Source organism: Galendromus occidentalis, unplaced genomic scaffold, assembly GCF_000255335.2.
Source record: "Galendromus occidentalis unplaced genomic scaffold, Mocc_1.1 scf7180000077476, whole genome shotgun sequence".
Classification (NCBI taxonomy): Eukaryota; Metazoa; Arthropoda; class Arachnida; order Mesostigmata; family Phytoseiidae; genus Galendromus; species Galendromus occidentalis.
Genome location: NW_003805464.1, coordinates 333,946 through 355,682, shown reverse-complemented (window position 1 = coordinate 355,682; position 21,737 = coordinate 333,946). Strand labels below are relative to the sequence as shown.

The following is a 21,737-nucleotide window of genomic DNA, read 5'->3' as shown; positions in this document are numbered from 1 at the left end:
CCTATTTCTTGAGTTTCGATGTCTCTACCCAATAATAAATGTTATAGCCGACAAAAGCGAACGGGATTATCCGACCCGATAATCTGTCGAAACTAACGGGATCCGTGTTGATCATTCGTCGCCATAATCCGCGAAGCGAGTCGCATATCCCTGCTGACGACGTAGAGTCGTGTCCCCGTCGCGAACGCATCTTTCGGAGCTGGAACTCTGCGAAACGCTCCTTGGTTCTAAGGTGGACGTCGTTAATGTCGACCGGTGTTCTCGTTTTGAGTAACGGCGTTTCCTCGAGTCGTTCAAGCAAGCGGCGCTTGTTTTTACTGACGAGAACGTTGACTATAATGGACTGCGCGATCGAGACGATGACGAAGTAAATGCAGGCGTAAATGTACATGTCCATCCGCGTTGCATACGAAAGCGCCGGAATGGAGGCTTTGCGAGACTGGAACAAAGTTTTCTCGCTATCTCAATCGGAACTGAAAAATATCGGAGGGGGAGATGAAAGCTATCGAGCATCGACCTATATCTCTAGATGCCGCATTGGCCCAAAAATCTTGGCACTTCCAGGGAACTTCCATTTGAATTCAAGATCAATTGTGTCATCGTAGGTCTACCATATCGGGGAGCGCTGGATGGCGAAGACCAATGACGCGCTCCAGAATCTCGCCGTCTCACCTGCGCGAATACGGTGATGATTGCCTGGAGGAGTGTGATGGAAACGTTCAAACGTTCCGGCGTAGACTCAACGCTCATGAAGTACGGAGCGAACGAGGCGAGCACGAGCAGGATCGACGGAAGGTAGCTCGACAAGAACTGGTAGAATATCTGACGTGTGAACGTGAATCTAACGCACACACCTGTTGAATAATTGAACAAACGCGGATGATGGAAAAATATGAATTGGAGCGATCGCGAGTCATGTGGACCCGAGGAGAGAATTCTGATTCGCTTCCACCGTGTGTGACTCATGTCGATCAGAATCCACCTCCCGTATATGAGAAACGTTCTCCCTTCTCCCCCTTGCAACTGGCTGGCAGACTGGGGACTGTGATTACCTGCGTATTCGGCTCCCGTCGGCGGATTTGTGTATTCGCAATCGATCGCGACCTCGACAGCGCTTTCCAAGAGATAAGGCCCTTGTTCCGAGACGAAAAACTCGTCAACGTACATTTCGTCCGCGGCGGTGAGCTTGAGGTCCTCTTTCGGGTAAGAGAAGCTCCGAAGGTTCAGGAAACAGGTTTGAGAATCGAACGGGAAATCACTTGGAAAATTGTATTGTCCCGTTCAGATTGGTGCTTCCTTCCGCTAGATCTCCGAACCTCATCCGATGCGGCCCTTCATCGATTGTTATCCGTTAGTCTTCTCGCGTCCCGTCAGGGACAGGAAGATTTCATTTCGATTGAAATTTCCACTCACCGGAAAGACATGCTGCATTTCACGATTAGTCTCTGCTTAATTTTGAGAGTGCATACAGCGGATCCTTCTATCTCGGGAGCGCTTTCGAAATTCGCGATGGAGAAACTCTTGTTCGGCGTATCCGCGGAAGGCAAGGTGACCTCGGTCGCTTCTTGGAAATATGGATCGGGCAACCAGAATAGTGACATCTGTAACGAGAGGTCTAGTTAGCCACCCCTCGACGGGGACCGCTCCGTTCTCCTCAGGCTGTCGTCGGGAAGCCAGAAAACGAACGAGTCCATCTCTCTCACTTTGTTCGCGGGCACGTTTCCCAAGCGATACAAATCGATGGGATCGATTCCGTTTTTTCTCATCACGACTTTCGTGTAGTTCCATGTTTGGCTGTCGAGTTCCCAGTAGAACTGCACCGTGCAATCGACACTGAATTGAGTCTTCACCGCGTTGATGTCGGAAATCGAGTGTATGCGAAAGGCCGTTCCAATACTGATTGCTTCTTCAGAGTTCAGGGGTGAGGTTCTACCGAAGGTCTGAATCTGGAATTCGCAGAGAAGAGGAATCTCTGAACGACGGCCACGAGGGCGAAGGCGCTCAGAAGCGATTTCAGAGCCGGACAGAATCGAAATTGAGTCCACTCACCTCCGAATGGTCGTCGCCTTCAATGAGGCCATCGCACACCCCGAATCCGAAGACGATTACGGAGAAGAAGCCGAGAAGCGAACGAGTACAGGGACCCATGAGGCGCGCGATTGCTTCTGAAGTCACAATGAGAGCGCGAAGGGAGTTTCGTGCGGACCCGTATCGAGCGGAAGTACGACATCGAAAAAATTGATTCTCATCGCCTGTTTCGAGCCTGGACAAACAATGAAAACAAACACTTGAGCGCGAATTGTGAAATTGGTCCGCTTATCGAATCAATCCCGTTCGAATCCGACTGACTGCAGCGGGAACACTGAGTTCGACGGAATCGTGTTGAATCGAGTTTTCGCCACCCGCGCCGTTCGAAGGTGCGAGAAAGTATCCCGACGGTCTGATGATATTCACATGTCGGAGCGGACAGAGGGACCCCTACCTTAACTGCGAGAAGGGAGAATTCTCCCCAACTCCCTCTCCCCCCGGATTCTAGCAACAGATACCTTTGTTTGATTAGAATAAGTAGCTTCGAATCGACGATGGAAACCTGCGCATGGGATGATGAATGGAATTAGCTTGTTTGTCGATGACACGTCTGTGCTCGTCAACGGCGTCGGCGCCTGGGGCTGAAACGCGTCTGATTCGATTATGAACCCCTCCACCCAGTCGAACGAGCGATGCCACGCAGCGGTGACAGAACAGGATCTCGACATGCGCGGATGCGAGCTCTCCAAAATTAAAAATTTACACGGATCGTTCGCTGGATTCCGAACAGACCTAATTTGAATATTCGCCCGTAATTGGCACGAGTGCTCGGCTCGAGCGACTCCAGTGAACGAATGGACTTTCTTCCCGTTCGACGAGCCAAGCCGCTCGATACTCGGTCGCTCGCGAGCGAGCTATGGAGGGCCCGCCGAAGCGTTGGCTGAAAGCAGAGAATCGTGAGACCGCTTTCCGGGCGAGAGCTGCCCGAATAACACGGTGTGGTCTCGAGCTTCCTGAATACGACCTCCCGGCAATGAGCAAAACACTGTAGCATGAGGAAACTTCCGCACCCTGCTGTTGTTATTCGCTGTCGAAAAGAGCAGACATCCGAATAGGACCTCGGATTCTCCTTCCGCTGTCGATTTCGACACAAGGGCACCGAAGACTGGAATACCGGAAATGGAGCCCGACTCCTGCTGATATCGAAAGCGATGTTGGCGAGATATCGGTGAGTTTGCCAGCGCGTTGCGCCAGGTCCTGTGTCTCAATGTGCAACGAGAGCGTCCCCGAGGCGCGGACAAACTCTCATCCTACCTGCGTCTCGATCGAGCGCAACAGTTCAATCTAGCTGCGACTTGTGCAATCCTTCGCTTGTAGCGCTACGTAAGACGTATGCAACCTGGGGAGGAGGCCAGGGTCAGACCTTGTAGGCCTGACGTGTGTAAGCGCGCGGGCAAGCGAGCCGGCGTCGCCGTCGTCGACGGGGCGGCCGCCGCCGCCACGTCGGATAGGTGGGCGTATGTGATTCATCCCCGGGGCGACGTCAATCGCATCCACCGTTCGGTCGCATCGGATATCGAGCGGGTTGTTTCCTCCCCGCGAAGCTGCACTCGTCTCTTTCCAACGAGACCGGCTGCCAATACGCCCTGCGAGCTTACCTCATCACGTGCCGCACTTCCCACGAGGATCTGTCTATTGGTGGCAACAACAAACACTCTTTCGGAACGAGCCGGCTTGTCCACATCGCGCGACGACACGCACGCGAGAGCTAGGGGACTGTCGTCTGAATGTGTTTACGATTGTGAGCGAACACAGAAACTCAGACCTCCGGGAGGCAAACAGACACGCACTGTGCCCCCATCGGTCTCCCTGCTCCGGTCCGTGATACCTAATTGTGCGAGGAGTCTTCCTACTTATTCCTGCATGCACACGTGTTCTCTGATCTCGGAGGTATCGAACACGTTTTCGCGGAGAGGATCGTGGCAACATCGTCTCGTCCGATCGCGCCATAGGAAGAAGAGACGTGCGTCTTCGCGCCCCTTCTAGACCGCCGCCGTGCATAGGAAATGCGATGGATCTACGCTCCATAGGATCCTCTGCCCCTCCCGGTCTACGGTGAAGAGGACGATGATCGGCAACCGGTGACCGCTGACCGTTCCGGAGGACAACCCATGACCATTGCGATTGGAGTATACGACCGGAAAGCTGCAGTCGACGGGATTCCGTTTCAGATTCTATCACATTCTTCCTGTCGACGCATCCGCGCGTTTGCGCCGACATCGGCGGCTGCGGTGGCGGCGACGAATCGAAGCCCATCCGCGATTCGAAGCTTCCGCGTGCTTTGTTCTTCTTCGTCGTCTATCAGAGTCTACCCGAATCTGGTCTCAGCTGCATTCTGGAAACTTATGGTCTCTTTGTCTGAGCCTCTCTCGGTCGTTCCGTTGCCGTTCTAGAAAGATTCAATGATTCATGGAGCTTGCAGGCAGGTTGCTCGCTCGCCGTTCTTCTCCCGCTGCGAGCCGCAGACGCTTCCGCTGGCCGAAGGAGGTATCGATGAGTTGTGGCCCAATAATTCACGCTCCTCCTACGACCTATTCTGAGTTGAGGATCAACCTCGCAGTTCGGATCCCTCAGCTCTACGGGCCTACATCAGCAACATCGTGATGCAGATTCGAGCAGGAAGTAGGGAAAATTCGTATGTAATGCAAGAATCACAATATAGCTCATGATTATGCTTATCACGTCAGGCTGCGGATTCCAACAACGCAAGCGAACCGCAAGACCTCCGGTGCTCAGCACCGCTGTGCTCGAAGGTCATCCGAAGGTCCCCATCGGCGCCGTGGAGGGAAGGCTCAGATTCGATCCGTGAGTGAGCGTCGCCTCTCGACTGTCCTGAGAGGTCTCCGAACCCCATCCAGAAAGCACCTGACACGCGTGAATTTCCCTGTCGACAGTAATTCGAGCGTTTCCGAACCATTCGCCCATCAAGGGTGCAGCAGAAGTCTCTCGGAATGGAATCTGCGATTTCAATCGAACCAAGACGTCGACAAATGTTTGGATCGACTGTTTCAATCGCTTCCCGAGAGGCAGTAAGCGAGGCAACGGCAATGCCTAGTTTGACTTCAATTGACCGAGGCGCTCTCGGAGCGGGGGAAGGCGCAGGGGGATCGGGACGAAACTTTTGTTTCGAGATTTGGTCGTTGCGGGGATTGGTCGACGGATTGGGTTATGACCAAGGTTCCGGAGTTCCTGCTTTCGATCTCATAATTTGGAGGGGCTTTCTTGCGATAACGAGATGAGCTCTGAGCTTTCCACACATGAGGATCTTCGAAAACTCGTCTAAAGATGAACGGGACAAAGAAAATAAATCGACGATCGTGATCAGCGCATCCCAGCCACTTCGGGCACGGAGATTTTCTCGAGAATCGATGATTCAGCTCATCGTGAGCGTCGTACGAATTTCGCGGGCCGATCGAAGGCTAGCTAGCGATTCTCTCAATACAAAAAGTGTTCTGCCTCCGTCCCTGAAGAAACTCGACCTTGAGATCGGGATTCGGAGAGAACGTCCGACTCTTCTCATGTCGATGACTGGGATTGGTGCGCTTACTATTCTCAGAGGCTTTCGCAAAGAGAAAAGGAAGAAGAGGCGGAAAGCATCAGGGAGCGATTCCGCTTTGTAAGTCTCACGAAGAGAGAAGACCTCGCAATCGCTCGACGGATGAGCGTTCGGCTAAAGCTGCCGAAACTTACGTTGAATAATACGCACGCGCTGACTGGAGTAAACTTCGCTGTGCACTCAGTACATTCGGATTCTTGGAAGGCTCCTGACCAGCTGGAGCTCAACAATCGACCAGTCTCTCTCGCGGCCGAAACATCTGAGGAACACTGCCGTGGCTTGTTTTGATCGAGGCTCGATCCGCTCGATTAGTCACAGTGGTCGCGACGGCGCGCGTAGTACAGTCATCAAAGGGTGGGAGGAACGGATCTTATCGAATATCTTCTCTAGGAACCATACGACGATAGGGGCCTGAGATCGGAGCATCGTGAGAGAGAACCTCCCCACATCGAGCACGGGTCGAAACCCTTGAGACGGCTCACAACTCGTTTTTCGACGCAGCAGTGCACTCGTTACCGTGGAACGAAGGAACTCACTCCCCTAAGTAAGGGTTTCACACAGCTCGACATGGGTGCTTTCGTCAAACTTTTCCTAATTGCGCACGTCGTGATCCTGTCGTGCGTACAACTGTACGGCTTGCCCGTGGAAAATGACGATGCCGACAGTGAGAACCAGGTCGATTGGAGTTCGCGGCAGAATCTCAGCACAAAGCCAATCGAAGTCAAGGGAATCCTGCAAGACGGTGAGTTGTAGCTATTTTCTGCTGATTAATATCCTAAGCCGATGTTGTGGCGAAGAACCGAGCGCAGATCCCGCAGTAATTCCGATCGACAGGGACTCTGTTCAGCGCGGAAGACGGCAACTCCCGCCAGAAACGGGACGCTTCTCTCGACCCGTTCGGAGGCTGCAAATTAATGTGCCCAGAGGGGTTCGACCCAGAAGACTTCCACATCCACATGCACAGGTAGGTTCGATGCATGATAGATCTCATGATGAATTACGGACGTATCGCCTCATCGATGAGTGCCATCCTGAAGTCAGAGCTCATCGGAGACCTCTCCCGCAGAAAGAAAAATGGTGACCGGGAAGGGGGACAAGACCCTCGTTACGGACTATGGCACCACGACTGGAAAGAACGCGCGGACTGAACAGGTCCATGCTCCCGCATGCCGTCCCAAAATTTCGGCCTCCGCACCCTATAAGAATCATGTGATACGAAATGACAATTAAATAGTTGTGAACCTCGGGAACTCCCGAAAAAAATCAATCCCGAGTTTTCCTTGGCGACGAATCATGGATCTGATGAGCATTCTGGAAGACATTCTCCCATATCGAGAGGTTCCCGGTGAGGGTCATTATCAACAACGAGTCCGGCGCGCGGCGCGTAAACCGGAAGCGAACGACTCGAGTGGGGCCTAGGACAGAAATCGCAACGCTCAAGGGAAATCCCGTGATGAAAATTTCAACAGCTCATCGAGCTGCCGAGGATTCATGGGTGTGCTCATGCTCCGCTTGGAGATGACGGCTCTAAGCTATGGGAAGCCTCGAGCGCAGTCAGCTTACAACCGAGAGCGAGGGGGAATCTGTGATCTCGATCAAAACAAATCCCTATCCGACGAAAGTCACTGAACCTATTTTTTTTGTTTTGCAATTCTTCCTGTTTGCGTGATCCATTATGCATGGCGAATCCCTCGCACTCACTGCGACTGATCAATGATGCGGCACGGGCCCCGATTCTGTTCAGATACTACCCGGAAACCCGGCGCTCGAACTCTCAAGCGCGCTCCGAAGGCTTTCAGACAACACGAGCCCAGCTAGGCCTTAACTCACCTTGCAGACGAAAATGTCGTCACTGTACCCAATATGACGTGCAAGAAACCACCAAGGTTCACCGAAAAATATATCCACGAATTGCTCTGCTTTCGCTTGGCTTCGCCTGTTTCAATCTAATGAAATGAGAAGGATCTCTCTCGGTCTCGTCTCATTGATATTCGAAAATCCCCGTGATTGACCACGGAGAGCGGAGCGGTCATGCGAGAGAATTTCGAAATTTTATTCAGGCACAGAATCTTTCAGTCGATGCTTATGGATCTGCGTTCATTACATCCATCCATCCGTGCTTCATATTCATCTCCGCAGATGCATTCCGCATCCGTCTCGCGGCAAGTTGAAGACTAAGCGTTAATTGTCATACAGCTGTCGACGGTAAACAGATGTCGACAGCGAAGAATAATGGTCAGCACTGTTCATTTGTCTTCGAAATAATGTATGTACATGTCTCATTGAGGACCACTTCGGCTCGCGTCTATCCTCACTGGCGACTAGAATCTCACTCATCTCTGGTAGACTTCTGCACGGAGGTCGGGTCCGTCCGACGCCCGGTCAGACTCTGCTCGACCTCCCGGCAGCTACCTAAGCGTACGAATATCTACGAATATCTGGCTAGAATCGTTTCTCTGATTCAACGTACTTGACGTCTTTACATCGCGGGGTCTCGCAGATACCGCGAAGCCTCTAGCTCCTCTTCAGGCACTTCGCATCGTCTCGCGAAAGAAAATGTGGAGTTCGGTCCGAGAGCGATGATGTACTTAGTATGATCGTACAGTGTTCTCTTTTTGACAAAAATGGGACCGTTCGAGGATCGCGATCGATTCCGAGGACTAGCTACTACTCAGAACTCGAATCTTCTTGGACGCGGTGACTTCGAATTCCGTATTTTGATCGTCCTCATCGTCATCTGAATAATCAGTTTCCTCGAAGTGATTAATGGGTTGTTTGCTCTGATGATCCGTTTCGAGGAGACGGGTGTAGTGTAGTTCCTTCAGATCCTGGATCCGTGCACAAACATTGACCGACAGCAAAGCTAACGCCACGATGCCGACAGACACCCCGACCACGAAAAGGAACACCGAAGGGTCGTAGACCCGCCACGCGCATCCGGCTGTAATCGACCCACCCGAGAAACCCAAGCCCCAGAAACCGAAACGCATCGACCGCGAGATCGGCGCGTGGTCGCTCGGGAATGTGATCTGTTGCAGGAAACTGTCGACGGCTCTCCACAGAACAGTGCTACTCAGAGGCGCGAGAATCTGTACAAACAAAATGCACCACTTCACGTTGTTCTCAGAATAGAAAGAATACGCCACGAATCGGATGTTCACACTGAGCAGGGCGGCTATCAGAAATCGATGAACGTTCAGGGTCCGCTTGGGTGTTCGTGAAATCACCAAGCCAGACATGAGTACCGGAATCCCGATGAACGCCGAAACGTAGGGGATGTCGGCACCCCTCTCGACCAGGTGCCAAAGGAGGAAATTCTGTTCGACTCCGAACGCTCCGCCGAGAGTGACCAGAGCGAGGAAAATCAATATCGTCCTAAAATCCCCATAGACTGTCAATTTGACGGGGTCAGCGGCGGCGCGATCGAGGATTTTCTGCCGTTCGGGGATCGGAAAACAAGTAAACACCAACGTCGCCAGCGCCAGGACAAAACCACTCGCTCCGAGTAGAGCCGTCGGCAGCTCGAGGCCGGGAGCCAGCGGGCACCCGAAGCGTACGTAGACGAGCACAGCTGTCAGCAGGGTGAGCAGAGTTATGGCATGCGCGAACGGCGAGTGGACGAAGTTTTTCTCCATCTGGTCCAAGTAAACCGTGTACAGTCGAACACTAAAACGGTCGATGAGGGCGAAGTAAACTTCCACGCTGACTACAACCACGCAAACGAGGACGAAGCTATGCGTGGAAACCACGAGCGATAGGGAATTCATCAGGCTTTCCCACAGGCTCCCGAATGAATCGAACTGGGGGGAACTCTCGGCGAGGGGAGCGGATGATCTGGGGCTGGGTTGCGCCAGGGGTGCGCCTGGGGTCGTAGGAAGAACTTCGGCGCCTCCTTCAGAATCCCTCCGTCTCCGTGTCTGTCCCTGAATCGAGAAGCCGCCGTCACCCGCGTTGTCTTGCGCCTCGATTATTCCTCTGACCCACGCTGGTTCTACGCCTCCTCGGTCCGGTGGTCTCGATATGACACCGGAGGGGGCTACCAAGTCAATTCCGATGTTTCCGTTTGGATCGATCGGATTTCCAGGTCGGGCCAGGGGAAGCGTCGGGGTCGGCATCGGGAAGAAATCCGAGAAAGGTCCGCGGACGGGTGATTGTGTCGCGATGCTGGCCGCAGTTCTCACGTCACCCGGAGAACTCGCTGCCTCGACGGTGACAGGCGGCTGCGGTTGGTCATCTGAGAGGAGCGATTCGAGCTGTGTTCCGTTCGAGCTATAGTTGCCGTGATCGCAATGTGTCGGTGTGAGCGAAGAGCTCCTCTGGTACGAGGAAGGGGCAACTGAATAGAGGAGAACGTTCGCAGACGCCAAGGCGAGGCAAAAATGAGCGAGATATTTCCGCTTCTTCGGTGAGCGCACGCAATTCACGGCGAATTCGACGAAAATTATTGAGAACACAGCCGAGGCCGCACGGAGAATCCCAACTTGCAGCGGATTGAAGCCGACCGAGCGGAGCACCAAAGCTATCACGGTGAAGAAGAGAAATTTCGATGAGGATTTCAGAGCGAAGAACAACGCTGCAACCCTCCTGGAAGAAGAAAAGAGCCGGCATTAGAGGTCTCCCGAGAAGAACGTTTGGAGTTGAGGATCGTGGAAGGGCGCGGCGTCCACCGGAGTCTGACGTCAGCGGAGCAACGAAAGGAACAAATCTTCTTACTTGTGGAAAACCACTTGCTGATGATTCATGGCGGACGGTAACGTGAGCGGCTCCTGGGAAACTGTCGTGGTCGCCTCGTCGTCTGAAGAAGCGCCTGAAAACCGAGAAGAAACTCATACATTCAGTCTGCTGTTTACGACTCGTGCACGGATAGGGTGCCTATTATTCATGAGCTCATTTGATAATTGAAAAAGCATCCAGATTCGCAGTTCGCTGATATGCGAAGCGACGCTGAGCGATTTCCGATAGAGAGAGGGTCAGTGGTGTCTTAATTGGCCGTCTGACGCAAGGGGATTAGGTAGGTGAAATAAAAGTGAGATCAGTGGTACGCTTCGGTCATGGAGTTCGAATCGTGTAGATCGATGATGGATGCTTTCGGGCGAAGTCTTCCGGGAATCGACCAAAAGTTCGAGATCGCCGAACTCTCCTCAAGTGCGAACAGAATGAGTCGGAAGTCGGAACCTATTTCGTTGCCCGAACGCCCGAGGGCTACAACGAGCTCTGGTGGAGCAGCCACGTATCAAGCACCAGGCACTGGCTCAGCCACGGACCGGGAGAGCGAGACGGGAAGGACGATTCCGGAATCATCGTAGGTATTCGTTTCGGTAGGGAGCGTTCCGTTTAAGTGCCGTAGATGTAGTCCGTCGAGGCCCAGAGGTCGGAGCACTACTCGGATCTGGTACATTGGCGAGACAGCGGACTGGGTTCCGGCCCGATGATGAGCCGAACGCACAGATACAAACATAGGCGTTCGAACTCACGGAACGCAAGGCGGACGGAAATATCAGAACCCTTCGGGCCTTCCATGGCGGGACCGAGATTCCGAGAATGACACTGTTCAAGCAGTGAACATCGCACCGTGGAGATGACAGTCGGGAGCTGCCGGCAAGCTGTTCCCGGCGTGGAGTGGCAAGCAGTCAAGGGATTACCAACAAATCCTTACTGACATCAAAAATGGGACTTATTCGATACTCTGATACGCAGCGATGTCACGATTTCGGGAAAAAATCCATATTCTTCAAGCGAGGCCGACTCAGCCCACAAGCTTATCGACTGAGGGCCGGAGTCCCACGGGAAGCGCGAGATCTTCCGCCGGCCACTCGACGAGATATGGCCTTCCGATTCGAACCCTACAGAGCAACTGACCATTGGAACTCCCAGTCTTCGGGCTTACTCGATCTGTTCGGAGTCTCGTGTGCGTCCCATGCTCTGTCCCATGTCCTTTGGAGCTCCTCGTCCGGGATGAGTTTACCCCATCGAACGGTGAACACTTAGCATATTTCTTTGGAATACCATACCTATGACCTATGATCTTCCCAAGCAATCCTGTGCAATTGAGCGATTCCCTTCGGCGGTTTCGCCAGTCCGCTGCCGAGACAACGGGACGGAAAATCGGTGGGTTCGATATGCCGCCATTCGGAAGCATAGAATATTGTACAAAGGTACTGGTTCGACTGACTGAGTCTCGCTCTCGAGCGCCGATTCCCTTTCCCTCACATAGCGACGTCCGGTGCCCCTGAACTTTACTCTGAGATCGAGTCATCTGTCAACATTCCGGAGCGAGTTCGAATCGGCTCAAATAATTGAACAGAGACCCTTCCTCTAATTCTGATTTGAAGAGAGGCTCAGATAGCGTTTTTTCCCTTATCCGCTCGATAGTCCTCCGTGATGGCGCTCCCGTCACCTCCGCCGATTAGCGTCGGAGTGGATATCTAGGGGATGGTTTAGCGAGGATATGATGACTTCTATAAATACAAGGTTTCCAACGATGCAGTTCGTCGACGATCGTTCTTCTTCGGGACACTCTCTTCCCGACTTCTATCACACAGTCACATTCAACACGATGAGAACCCTACTTGCATCTGGCTGTTTCTCGAGTGAAGCCTTACTACAGAGGATTGTTCGAGACGTGCGTGACATGTGAATCGATCCCCGATGCTCATTGATTAGACTCAGCATTGATGCGCGATGACGTTCTCATTATCACATCAGCTATTCGACAACAAGTTGTTGTTTTCCACCCATGGGATCGCCCGACAGGCTCTCCCCCGCCCATTGTCAACGTCTACTGTGCAAATAATAGAGCAGAGATGAGTCTCCCCGAGCGAGCGTCTGGACGGTTGATACGGACAGCACGTTGTCTGAGTGACCCGAAATGCCAAACCTTGTTCATGGAACCTGAAGATCACCTAGGTCTAGGAGGCCATGGATCACGAATTTTGACCGCATCTCCTGCGACAGAACTCGAATTTCTGAGTTCCTCGGAGCACGAGACTGAGTCTCATCCCGTGACTTGTCCCAAAAACGTTTCACGGTCTCCCGGTCGAGCCACAGAGTGCCGCGTGTTGCAATCGAAAACTCAGTAGACTGCGCTCATCCTGAGGATTGGCTAACGAATTCTGATCGATAATTCCTCCGTCAATGTTTGTCCTCGGGCGGGCTGGGGATTAAAGTATCGAGCATTTTCGATCCAGCGAAACACTGACTCCGAGCAGATTTTCAAGACTCACAGTAGCCGTTTATTGAGTCCTGGCAGCATCGGCGGGAGCCAATGACGAAAATCCGCGTTTCCGATGTCGTCGTCTTTGGTTCTTCGAGCAACAGAGCCGGGAGGCACAAACAAAAACAGAAGCACAGCTACTCCGGCTAGAACGGTCTGTTGATCCGCGGAGGCCTAGTTCTGTTCGAGTCGGAAATCGGGCTGCCCTTTCATTTCCTAACAGAACTTTCTCTGAGATTGGCAGCTTCGAAACCGAGGTCGTTTAGACGAGCCCAGTAAGCGACAAATCAACGGACCGACAAACTAACAGCGTCATCGAGCAAGTGCTCCCCGCCGACTTTCGCGTTTCTAGTTGATTCACTCCGGCACCTCGAATCGGGGACCTCATACATCGATTCCCGGCAGGAGTATTGAGAAGAAAAATAGTATGGTGACGCCTCCGCTCCTTTTCGGAGACCTCCGAGCGAAAGTTTCGCGGCACCGAAGAGCGACGACTATTCGGCTTGATCCAAGCCTCCGGTGGAGAACTCGGTCGAAAACTCCGCTTCAGAAACTAGGAACGGAAAGCCTCGCTCGGATTCACGATCCGGCTCCACTACGGGTGAATCTCATTCGCGAATAATTCGAAGCCGGCCGAGAAATAAGAATTTTCTCACATGTGAAAATGAGGTCGAATCTCAACGCCCTCCCCACCAGGGTGTGAGCAGGGATCATGGGAAAATTATAAGTTGCCACCCGCGAAACACATGGGAATCCAGAGAGGCTCCCTCCGACTGGGCGTACCTACAACCCCGAGCGGCTTTGAGCGGGGACGAGCGACGTACACGATTTCTGCTGTCTTAATTCTGGATGTTCGAGAACTGATCTATTTCGACTCCGATCCGGGACAATACGTCTCCGGAAGTCATTGACCTCGATTTTCCCGGAACTTCCCGAGCGCCGAGCAGTACATTGAACATCTCCAACGGAGCGCACAAGATCGGTAATTGGATAAGTGCTTGAGGGAGGGACTTCGCTCCGGAATCGTTCGACAATACATCATAGGAACATCAGCGAATCGCATCCATGAACTCCGTCCTAGAGTCGGAGTCGACATATACGAACTTTACGATATCCATACGGGGGCGTATGGTGAGCAAAAGAGCCACACTCACCCATTTTCCTGGCAGCATGACGCTCTCCGACTTACGACTACAGTCTCATCAGAGATGGCATGGTCGAAATTCCGCCGTCTACCGGGAGTTGCGCTCGAAATTCAATCTAATACGAGGACGCCGACGACGCCGATGACTTGGAGTTTTTGCGTGTCTGACGACTCTCAGTGAACTTGCTCGCAGGCAGGCTGGTGGGCGAGCGAGTAACTGAGTGAGCGGCATTTTCAGATCTTTGAACGCTCGAAACATCTGTCGTGGTAGCATTCGAACGGAAAATTGTGGCCTACCACGAGAGTTAGGCCAGGTGGTCGGATTGTGTCGTGGCGTAGCGACGGTGATGGCGGTGGCAAGGATGCTTCTCTGGACTACATTCTCTTTTTGTCAGAAAAGGCGATAGGAAGACACGAGTGAAAATGCCCATTTGGCTTGCCTCGGCACAGGCCATGGAGCTTGAATCAAATCGAGGTGGTCACAAGCGACAGCTGAATAATTCGTAACCCTGCGGGTTGATCGTCGTGCCTCGCCGGTACCCCAGACATTCTGTTGTAATCCGTCTCTGCACCGAGTCTCTCGGCAGATCCTACAGATCATGATCACGTCGGGAAACGAGGACGGGCGAAATCACATGCGGGTGAAGCCCCCTCTGAAGTACAGCTCATTGCTCTTTGACATTGAATTTCGGACCGGGAATTCGGAGGGCTGGGATCCGACGCTCGGCAGGAGGCGGGGAGCTCCATTGTCGACGTGCAAACGGCGTGTTCGTATTTGCTTTCCGAGTCCGTGCAGAGTCTGGACGCATGAGGTAAATATCGCTTGTGTCGCTGTCATCTTCGGGGAATCTGCTACACAGCCATATCGGAATGAGTGGACAACGCATGATGGCTCTTCCGACGAGTTTATCTCATTGGAGCTCTAGCTCCTCCTGTCGAATGGGCGCTTACACGAAGCTCGCCATGACTTTGAGAGTGTTCTCGGATCCGTCTGGAGCTCGGTCCCGCATCGTCGTCTCGGGATAAGATCCGGCCCCGACAATAAGTCGTGGCATCGATTTATCGGTATTCGGCTTTCTGATCAACTTGAGGGAATCGATTTTCGGAATCACGGAGCGACGCCGGTGCCGTTGGCTCACGGTGTGCTTCCTGGGGCACACACGGGGCAACTCGGTAGAATTGTGAGCCTTGGCCATTGAGTGTATAGGTAAGGAATCAGCACAAAGAGCCGGAAACACCGATCGAGGGTTGACACACAATGAGGTGTGCAGGGTGTCCCCCTGCTTCAAGAGTTCGAGCAGGTAAAAGGCTGACGTCCTTTGTGCGGAAAACCAATCCGTCTGAGGACTTTAAAGACTCGCGGCCGAATTCCCTCCTCTGAGGAACTGATCCGCTGAGCAAATCACGGTCTTACGCTTCCATTTGAGACCGAGATTATTCGTTTTCTAGCAAATGACGCTGAATAGGATCTCATTTTCACCGAAGTTATATGAGCAATGATGGGATCCGGGATAAGTACGGACCAGAGCTGAGTCGGCAGGGACATTACTTCCCGCGAAAAAAAGTTCGTTCCGGCGGAAGGGCCGCCGTGAGACTCTTTCTCCGGCAGTGAAACGCGTCTTTTTAATGGGAAGTATGCCCCCTTGCCCTCCGAAATTACGCACTCCTCGAGTTCTTTCAAATGAAAAACGGTCCATCGAGGAACGTCGAGGAATCGCCGGGCGTCTCGCCTTGGAATTCTCCCGAGAGCGTATATTTTTTCCCTCTATGTAGACCGGTCTCGAGATATGGTGATGAATCCAATGCGTTTTTTTGCCCACTGCCGCTTCCTTTCTGTCTGACTCTTTCCCATCGGGAGCCTGGTGTAAACGGATTGCGCGAGGAGAAGCGCTCGCGAATAGGGAGTGCATAGCGACTTCATGATGTAGATATGTGATAGTCCATGAATGAGCTCTTGCAGTTACTCTTTTCGAGAGGCCGTCGGATCGCCTGTTCTCCGATCACTCGCTCTGGAGCTTCACAAAAAAACGCACGATGATACGGAAAAGAGGCTCTTCCTCACAGTATGGAAGCGTCACGCGGTCGGTCAGATTTCAGATGCCCCATCTGGACGGACGGCGCCCTTGTTAACCCCACCCTGATATTCGCGGAAACGCAATGCGTGAGGCCAAGGAGCTTGGCAAACCCCCTTCTCAGCGGGGTTGACTACGGGACTCTGGGTTCCCTGGTGGGCCGATTGGGGTCCCAGGCCAGAAAGCATGCGCTCTGTGTCTGGTTCGAAATTCTCTACGTTGAGGTACTCTACGCGACGTCGAGTATTTCCCGCTGGCTCAGGTGGATCGGTAGACATTCCCTCACCAGCCCAATCGAGCTCCTGGTCAAATCGCCAGGCTCAGAGCGAGGGGGGAGGCATCCATCTATGGCTTTCTTCGGACAGGTGGGTCACCAACCGCAGGAGCGGGAAAGAGTACCCAAGCTATCCTAACATCCAGTAATGATAAATGCCGCTCGATGATTACGATCTCCGTGTCTGCGTCTCTGGTCTGCCTGCCTGACTTGAATTCTCTGGAACCGGTCCGAATAAGACATATGAATTCCCCTACAACGCGACATGCCTGCTGAGCTCGGCCTGAATCTCGAAGATCCGATGAGTTCTGGGTCTCTTCCCTGAATCTAGAATTCAGATTACCGAGCTTGCACTGGAAAACGAGAGCTGCCACTTGACTCCATAGTTTTTTCCTGATCATGCGCGCAATCCATACGGGACCACTTCGTCCTCTGCCCTCGTGAGTTTTCATGCATTCCTTGGGGCCGTTCTCCAGAAACACGCGATTACTCCCAGTTTTCCCTCGGTATGGCTTGTGGCTGTGACTTGACGACATCGCATATCCAAGATGGCGAATCAGCGCAGCACTCAATGCGGAATTAAAGATTGTCATCAATTGAGATTGAGCTCGCTCAATCTCTGCGGGTCTCTCTCTTCTCGTCTCTTCATCTCGTGTGTGTTCCAGGACCATCTGCTATCCGTATCCTCTCTCATTCATTTTGTTTTAGTGTCCTCGGGAGCGGCTGCCGGGTCTCGACGAGCTCAAACGCGATAATGCATTCGGAGTGGATGTTATCAATCTAGAAGCCTGGACAGAAGTCGACCAAGCTTTTAGAGCCTGCGAAGCACATAGCGCATCCGCCAAAATCATGTTGACCCCAACGACTTCCCTCGGGTCGAAGCTGACCAACATCGAGTCGCACGCCGGCGCCGCCGCGGCTGCCCTCTGTCGCCGATCGCTACCATCTACTGCATTGCGTATGATCGGAACGATAATGTGATATGCTCTTGAATTAATTCAATTGAGGCAATTCGTCGGGGAAACCGATGGAACTCGAATCCGGTTTTCCGATGCGGCGCGTCCCCCGAGCCCCGAGGATAGTTTCAAGGCAGCTCGACAAAAACTACGATAAATATCTCAAGTGTGTGCCGGAGAGGTGAACACGGCCGGCAGGCATCTAATACGAGAGGGAGAGCGAATTTTCCCGGCAAAAACCCAAACTATTGATCACCGGGTTTCATCGACGAAATTGCTCGGCGAGCGCTTTGGCCAAGGAGCCAGGAGATTCACATCCCGAGAAGAGTAGAAGCGAGCCTGGGAGCGCTCAGGTGGAACTGAAGGTAATCACAATCACATCCAAAATCCTTGCCGAGATGCGCGATCGAGAGCCTCGAGCGATGGCTCCCTCCCTTCCCAGGTCATATGTATGATATTATCAGTCGGTATCCCCCTGGATCCTCCGCGTTGCAAGGATAGCGCTCGGATGGTTCCGCATCTCTGAATCAGGAGGCAAACATTCCTCGATCAAAAGTCATCGACGAATGATGACCTCCTTGTATTTGAGTTGAGATTCCCCCGTAGCTCCTGTCTCCGCGCGACGGAATGGCGAAGATTCGGATCGGACTCCCTTGGGAAGAGCTTACCGGAGGAAGCTGTGCTGATCTCGTTCCGGACCTGTTTGAAAAACAAGAGATTTGGAAGACGTCTCTGCTGCAAGGTCTGGGGCCGGTGCCCCAGAAACTGAATAAGATAACTCTGTGATCTGAGCACCAATGCCTCCATGATCTCCTCGATTGTCTTCCTCGCTGCTCACCGGTGATTTCAATAACCTCCAGTCCCGAGCTTCAACGGAGCCCCGATGTTTCGAATTTCTGGACCTTCGTCTGTATTCACTTTTGTACATTCGACGGGAGCTCGGTGACATCCCGAGAAGAATTCTTCAAGAAGAATTCATCCTATCTCCGACAAACGCGAGCTGAAGTTTCGTTATTCTGAGGCCGAATAGCTAGATTTGCATGCGACCGGTGTGAAACACCGCTGTCTCCGGGTTTCCGTTTTTTTCGTTTTTACCATGAGGACATTCTCCGGGTTTTCCGCCCGGGGCTTCATGAGCGCAAGTTGCAATTGGAGGCTAGAGTGCGGCTTGACGGTATAACACGCCATATGCAAGACGGGTGAAGGATCTGCGTTTACGGCGGTTTTTGCGAGTGTCTGCGCTCCATTGTTCCTGATATTTCCGTTTTATTCGTTCTTAGCAAAACAACAGCACTCGCTTTCCGCGACCCTTCAGCCGAGCTGAGCCTGTATGCAGGAATCAGAAGGAGCTTCTTCGCGCGAAGCAGGAGCGATACTCAAGGAGAGAACTTCCTCAGCTGTGCGCCTTCTAGGTCCGTCCACTTCGCTGCATGCGTTCTAGGAGTCCTGGTGTCCTCCGAAGATTCGGGGACTAGTTCCATTAGCTTTCATTTTCATTTCCGACTCTACAACTACAGTATTCGTTCGAGGAGACGTTCCGACTCAATTTACCCGAATTATTTACATCGATGTGAAAGTCGAGTCTCATGATTATTGTCTCCAGGAAGAGAATTGTCTTCGACAGTTTGGATGAGATTCTTAGATCGCTCTGCAGAGAGAATTCAGCGCCCCGTCTCCCTTGGGTAGAAGTTCGCGGGAGCGTGTTGCAGAAAGATGGAATGATATCTCAAATCGTGAAGGAGACCATAGGTGCGTCCCGACGCTTTTACCACCAGTTCCGTTATTGTTGGCTGCGGATACTCGAATCTGTAGATGTCAATCAATGCGCCTTGTCCCAAATGAGGACTCAGCGCAAGGAGAAATTATTCACTCATTCTCGCTCGAATGCCTTCAACGTTGCCAGTCTGCTGAGGATTCGGTTCCACTATGCTCTTATGAGAAAGACTCTGATATCTAGGACAGGAACACATTGACGCTGAGGATCGAGACTGGCTAGCGACTGGGATAGTTCAATTATCTGCACATACCGCATCGACCGAACGTTTCCCCCCACGAACATAAGGAACAAAACGCGAGACACAGCGGGAGGGGATGAATATCCTCAGCGAGAGCTGATCGAATTTTCGGGCGAGAAGTCCTGGTGAGCTAGGAGCTCCTCTCTCTTAGATGCCGGGAGAAGGGGGAACCTTGACATCCCCATAATGATTTCCTGGTTAGGATCCGTGAGTTGCACTTGGAGACGAGACAGACACGAATGATTTCGACTCCCCGAACGAGCATCGGCGCTGCCCAAGTTAAGGTAGCAGAGTTCTGCGAGATCCGATTTCCTCCCGGTGCGTATTCATTCACCAAATATATATTTTTTCCTTTCTTCGTCTCCCCGTTCGGATGGGTGAAAGAGTGCACCGTGCATGTGACGCGCTCCGACGGGGCGTCAATAATTCAACTGCGCGGAGTCTGACTGTCGCAGACTTGAACACAGGTGGAATTCATGAGCAGGAGCGTATCCAGGATTTTTTCTTGGGGGGAGCCAGACTAGGTTTTCGGGGGGCCAGAGATCCGAAATGATGAGGTACCCTGTACTCCTGCATTACGCAAAAAGAATTTTGGGGGGGGCCATGGCCCCCTTGGCCCCCCCCTCGGTACGCTACTGTTCATGAGCCCCGGGATTCCACGGCTTTCCGTCGGCTCGGTAACCCCGCGACAGGATCGTCTCTCTGTCATACGAGTGCTTTCGCCCGACTCTTCCTAAGGACTTCACTAAGTTTGTGAGACATCGTGCGAGAGATGGGCGAGTGCGCGAACTGACCTCGCATACAACAATCTTAGGTTTTGGGAGCGCCCTAGACCTTCTTCTCGTGGGCCCACCACAATGCGCGATGAAAGCGATGAGAAAGCGCCGCAGCGGAATAGTCCCTGCGACCCGAGGTGCCTGGAACGGAGTCGTCTTGGCGCGGAGCCCTCAATAGCCACCCTTATCTGAGGAAGAGCGGCCTTATCATCAGAACGGACGAGACAGCGAGTTCTTTCGCGGAGCGGATATACTCGTTTGGAAGTCCGCGACGAAATCGTCGCCATAAAACGGCTCAACGGGTCGCGATGATGGGATGGACTGCTTTCACGTCAGTGGTTTGCGATTTCTCGTCCAACACTCGTTTTATACATTGTAGGTTTTTCGTCTATGCGAATCGATTCTCCGGCCTTGATCTTTCGGAGTAGAGTGACTTCGGAGCGTAGAAGAGATTACGAGATGCGAAATCAAATAACAGCATCAGTCATTGGGCCATACCGGAGTCGAGCTCATCTCTTTTCTAAGCGTTTCGAGGTTCCCATTGTTCCAAAATGATTCCTCTATACATGGTTGGCTGAGTCGCGAAACGGCGCTCCCAGGAGAGAGGAAATCATGTGTCATTGTCTGTAGTTCTTCGAATCCCCTTGAGCTGGGAAATCGCGTGGTGAGAGTAACGAGCCCGGGACGTTTTCCGGAGATTCTCCGAACCAATCTCCGCTCGAAATAGGCTTTGGCTAAGCGGGCCGAGGTAGACTCGAGAACCTATTCCGCTGGATGTGACATCGCTCCGCTTTCTTCATTTTTTTTCTCGCGACAGCCGCGCTCAAACCTTTCCATCCGAATCTTAGGAACGGCGCCTACCCGCAGCGACGACTGCGCTCACGCGACGACTAAGCGCTGGAATTCTCCGGTCGTGTGTGTGAGTGACAGCTGTATTCAAAATGGGAAACTCATCCTCTGATCACAAACTTCCACAAGTGCGCCCATTCCGAGTGAGATAACCAATGCTGTGAACTCTGACGCGCAGATCGATACCATGCTTTTGCAATGGAGTACGTCTCCCGTCTTTCGTTCCGATATCTTTCCCGGACGTTCGCATCGAAGAAGGATGTTTATTTCCATCCACCTGAGCACGACCTCGTTTCTCAGCCAAATCGAGAGCTCTTCGTCATCGGTTTCGATAGGCTAGAGATAGCGGTTGCGAGACGGGCGAGTCATCGAACGAATGGATGGCCCAACAACCTTGGAATGCTAGAGAGAGAAAGTATGGCGTTCGCTAGCCGGAGCAATCGATAAAACGAAACGGGGGTGACAAACAAGGGAGAACAACTAATCCAGTTCTGGGGGAAGAACGGAGGCAGCAATATTCGAAAGGGACTGTCGAAGGCAATTCAGATTTGTTTTTGTTCTTCGGGGATTTTCCGGTGCGACGGGCGCTTCCCTCTGTCCCAGGGACATCCCTCGGTCCGGAAGCATGCGGAGTGCGAAGTCCGTCGGTTTTGTTTCGATGCGCTTACTGTACAGATGACCTCCGTCCGCTGATCAGACAGTCTGTCAGCCGACTCACACAGCGTTTTACGCGGTAATTTCGTTTGGCGAAGTCTTGGCTCGCAATACAACAACAACAACAAGCATCTATCGCA

General features: G+C 52.6%; 3 protein-coding genes across 3 annotated transcripts; 1 reads left to right on the top strand and 2 right to left on the bottom strand.

The window, feature by feature from the left end:
- Position 1: 1 nt before the first annotated feature.
- Positions 2 to 2,148, bottom strand: LOC100899144 (gamma-aminobutyric acid receptor subunit gamma-2-like). Its single transcript, XM_003745007.1, has 6 exons — positions 2,050 to 2,148; positions 1,704 to 1,946; positions 1,414 to 1,601; positions 1,053 to 1,258; positions 673 to 854; positions 2 to 439 (listed from the first exon to the last, which is right to left on the bottom strand). Exons 1-6 carry the CDS (start codon positions 2,146 to 2,148, stop codon positions 2 to 4), a joined length of 1,356 nt encoding a protein of 451 aa, XP_003745055.1.
- A 3,985-nt stretch (positions 2,149 to 6,133) lies between these two features.
- On the top strand, positions 6,134 to 6,911 carry LOC100905343 (uncharacterized). Its single transcript, XM_003744965.1, has 3 exons — positions 6,134 to 6,386; positions 6,479 to 6,608; positions 6,711 to 6,911. Exons 1-3 carry the CDS (start codon positions 6,212 to 6,214, stop codon positions 6,790 to 6,792), a joined length of 387 nt encoding a protein of 128 aa, XP_003745013.1. The 5' UTR covers positions 6,134 to 6,211; the 3' UTR covers positions 6,793 to 6,911.
- A 771-nt stretch (positions 6,912 to 7,682) lies between these two features.
- On the bottom strand, positions 7,683 to 10,386 carry LOC114828307 (uncharacterized). The gene is made up of 2 exons (XM_029111923.1): positions 10,358 to 10,386; positions 7,683 to 10,228 (listed from the first exon to the last, which is right to left on the bottom strand). Exons 1-2 carry the CDS (start codon positions 10,384 to 10,386, stop codon positions 8,305 to 8,307), a joined length of 1,953 nt encoding a protein of 650 aa, XP_028967756.1. The 3' UTR covers positions 7,683 to 8,304.
- Between the last annotated feature and the right edge of the window lie 11,351 nt (positions 10,387 to 21,737).

Excerpts from the sequence above, each read along its gene's own strand:
- LOC114828307 (XM_029111923.1), bottom strand. The coding sequence starts at position 10,386 with ATGAATCATCAGCAAGTGGTTTTCCACAA. Across the intron at positions 10,229-10,357 it reads CAGCAAGTGGTTTTCCACAA|GAGGGTTGCAGCGTTGTTCT; the intron begins GTAAGAAGATTT and ends TTCTTCTTCCAG.
- LOC100905343 (XM_003744965.1), top strand. The coding sequence starts at position 6,212 with ATGGGTGCTTTCGTCAAACTTTTCCTAATTGCGCACGTCGTGATCCTG. Across the intron at positions 6,387-6,478 it reads CAAGGGAATCCTGCAAGACG|GGACTCTGTTCAGCGCGGAA; the intron begins GTGAGTTGTAGC and ends TCCGATCGACAG. Across the intron at positions 6,609-6,710 it reads TTCCACATCCACATGCACAG|AAAGAAAAATGGTGACCGGG; the intron begins GTAGGTTCGATG and ends CCTCTCCCGCAG.
- LOC100899144 (XM_003745007.1), bottom strand. The coding sequence starts at position 2,148 with ATGGGTCCCTGTACTCGTTCGCTTCTCGGCTTCTTCTCCGTAATCGTC. Across the intron at positions 1,947-2,049 it reads AAGGCGACGACCATTCGGAG|ATTCAGACCTTCGGTAGAAC; the intron begins GTGAGTGGACTC and ends TGCGAATTCCAG. Across the intron at positions 1,259-1,413 it reads AAATGCAGCATGTCTTTCCG|TGATTTCCCGTTCGATTCTC; the intron begins GTGAGTGGAAAT and ends CAATTTTCCAAG.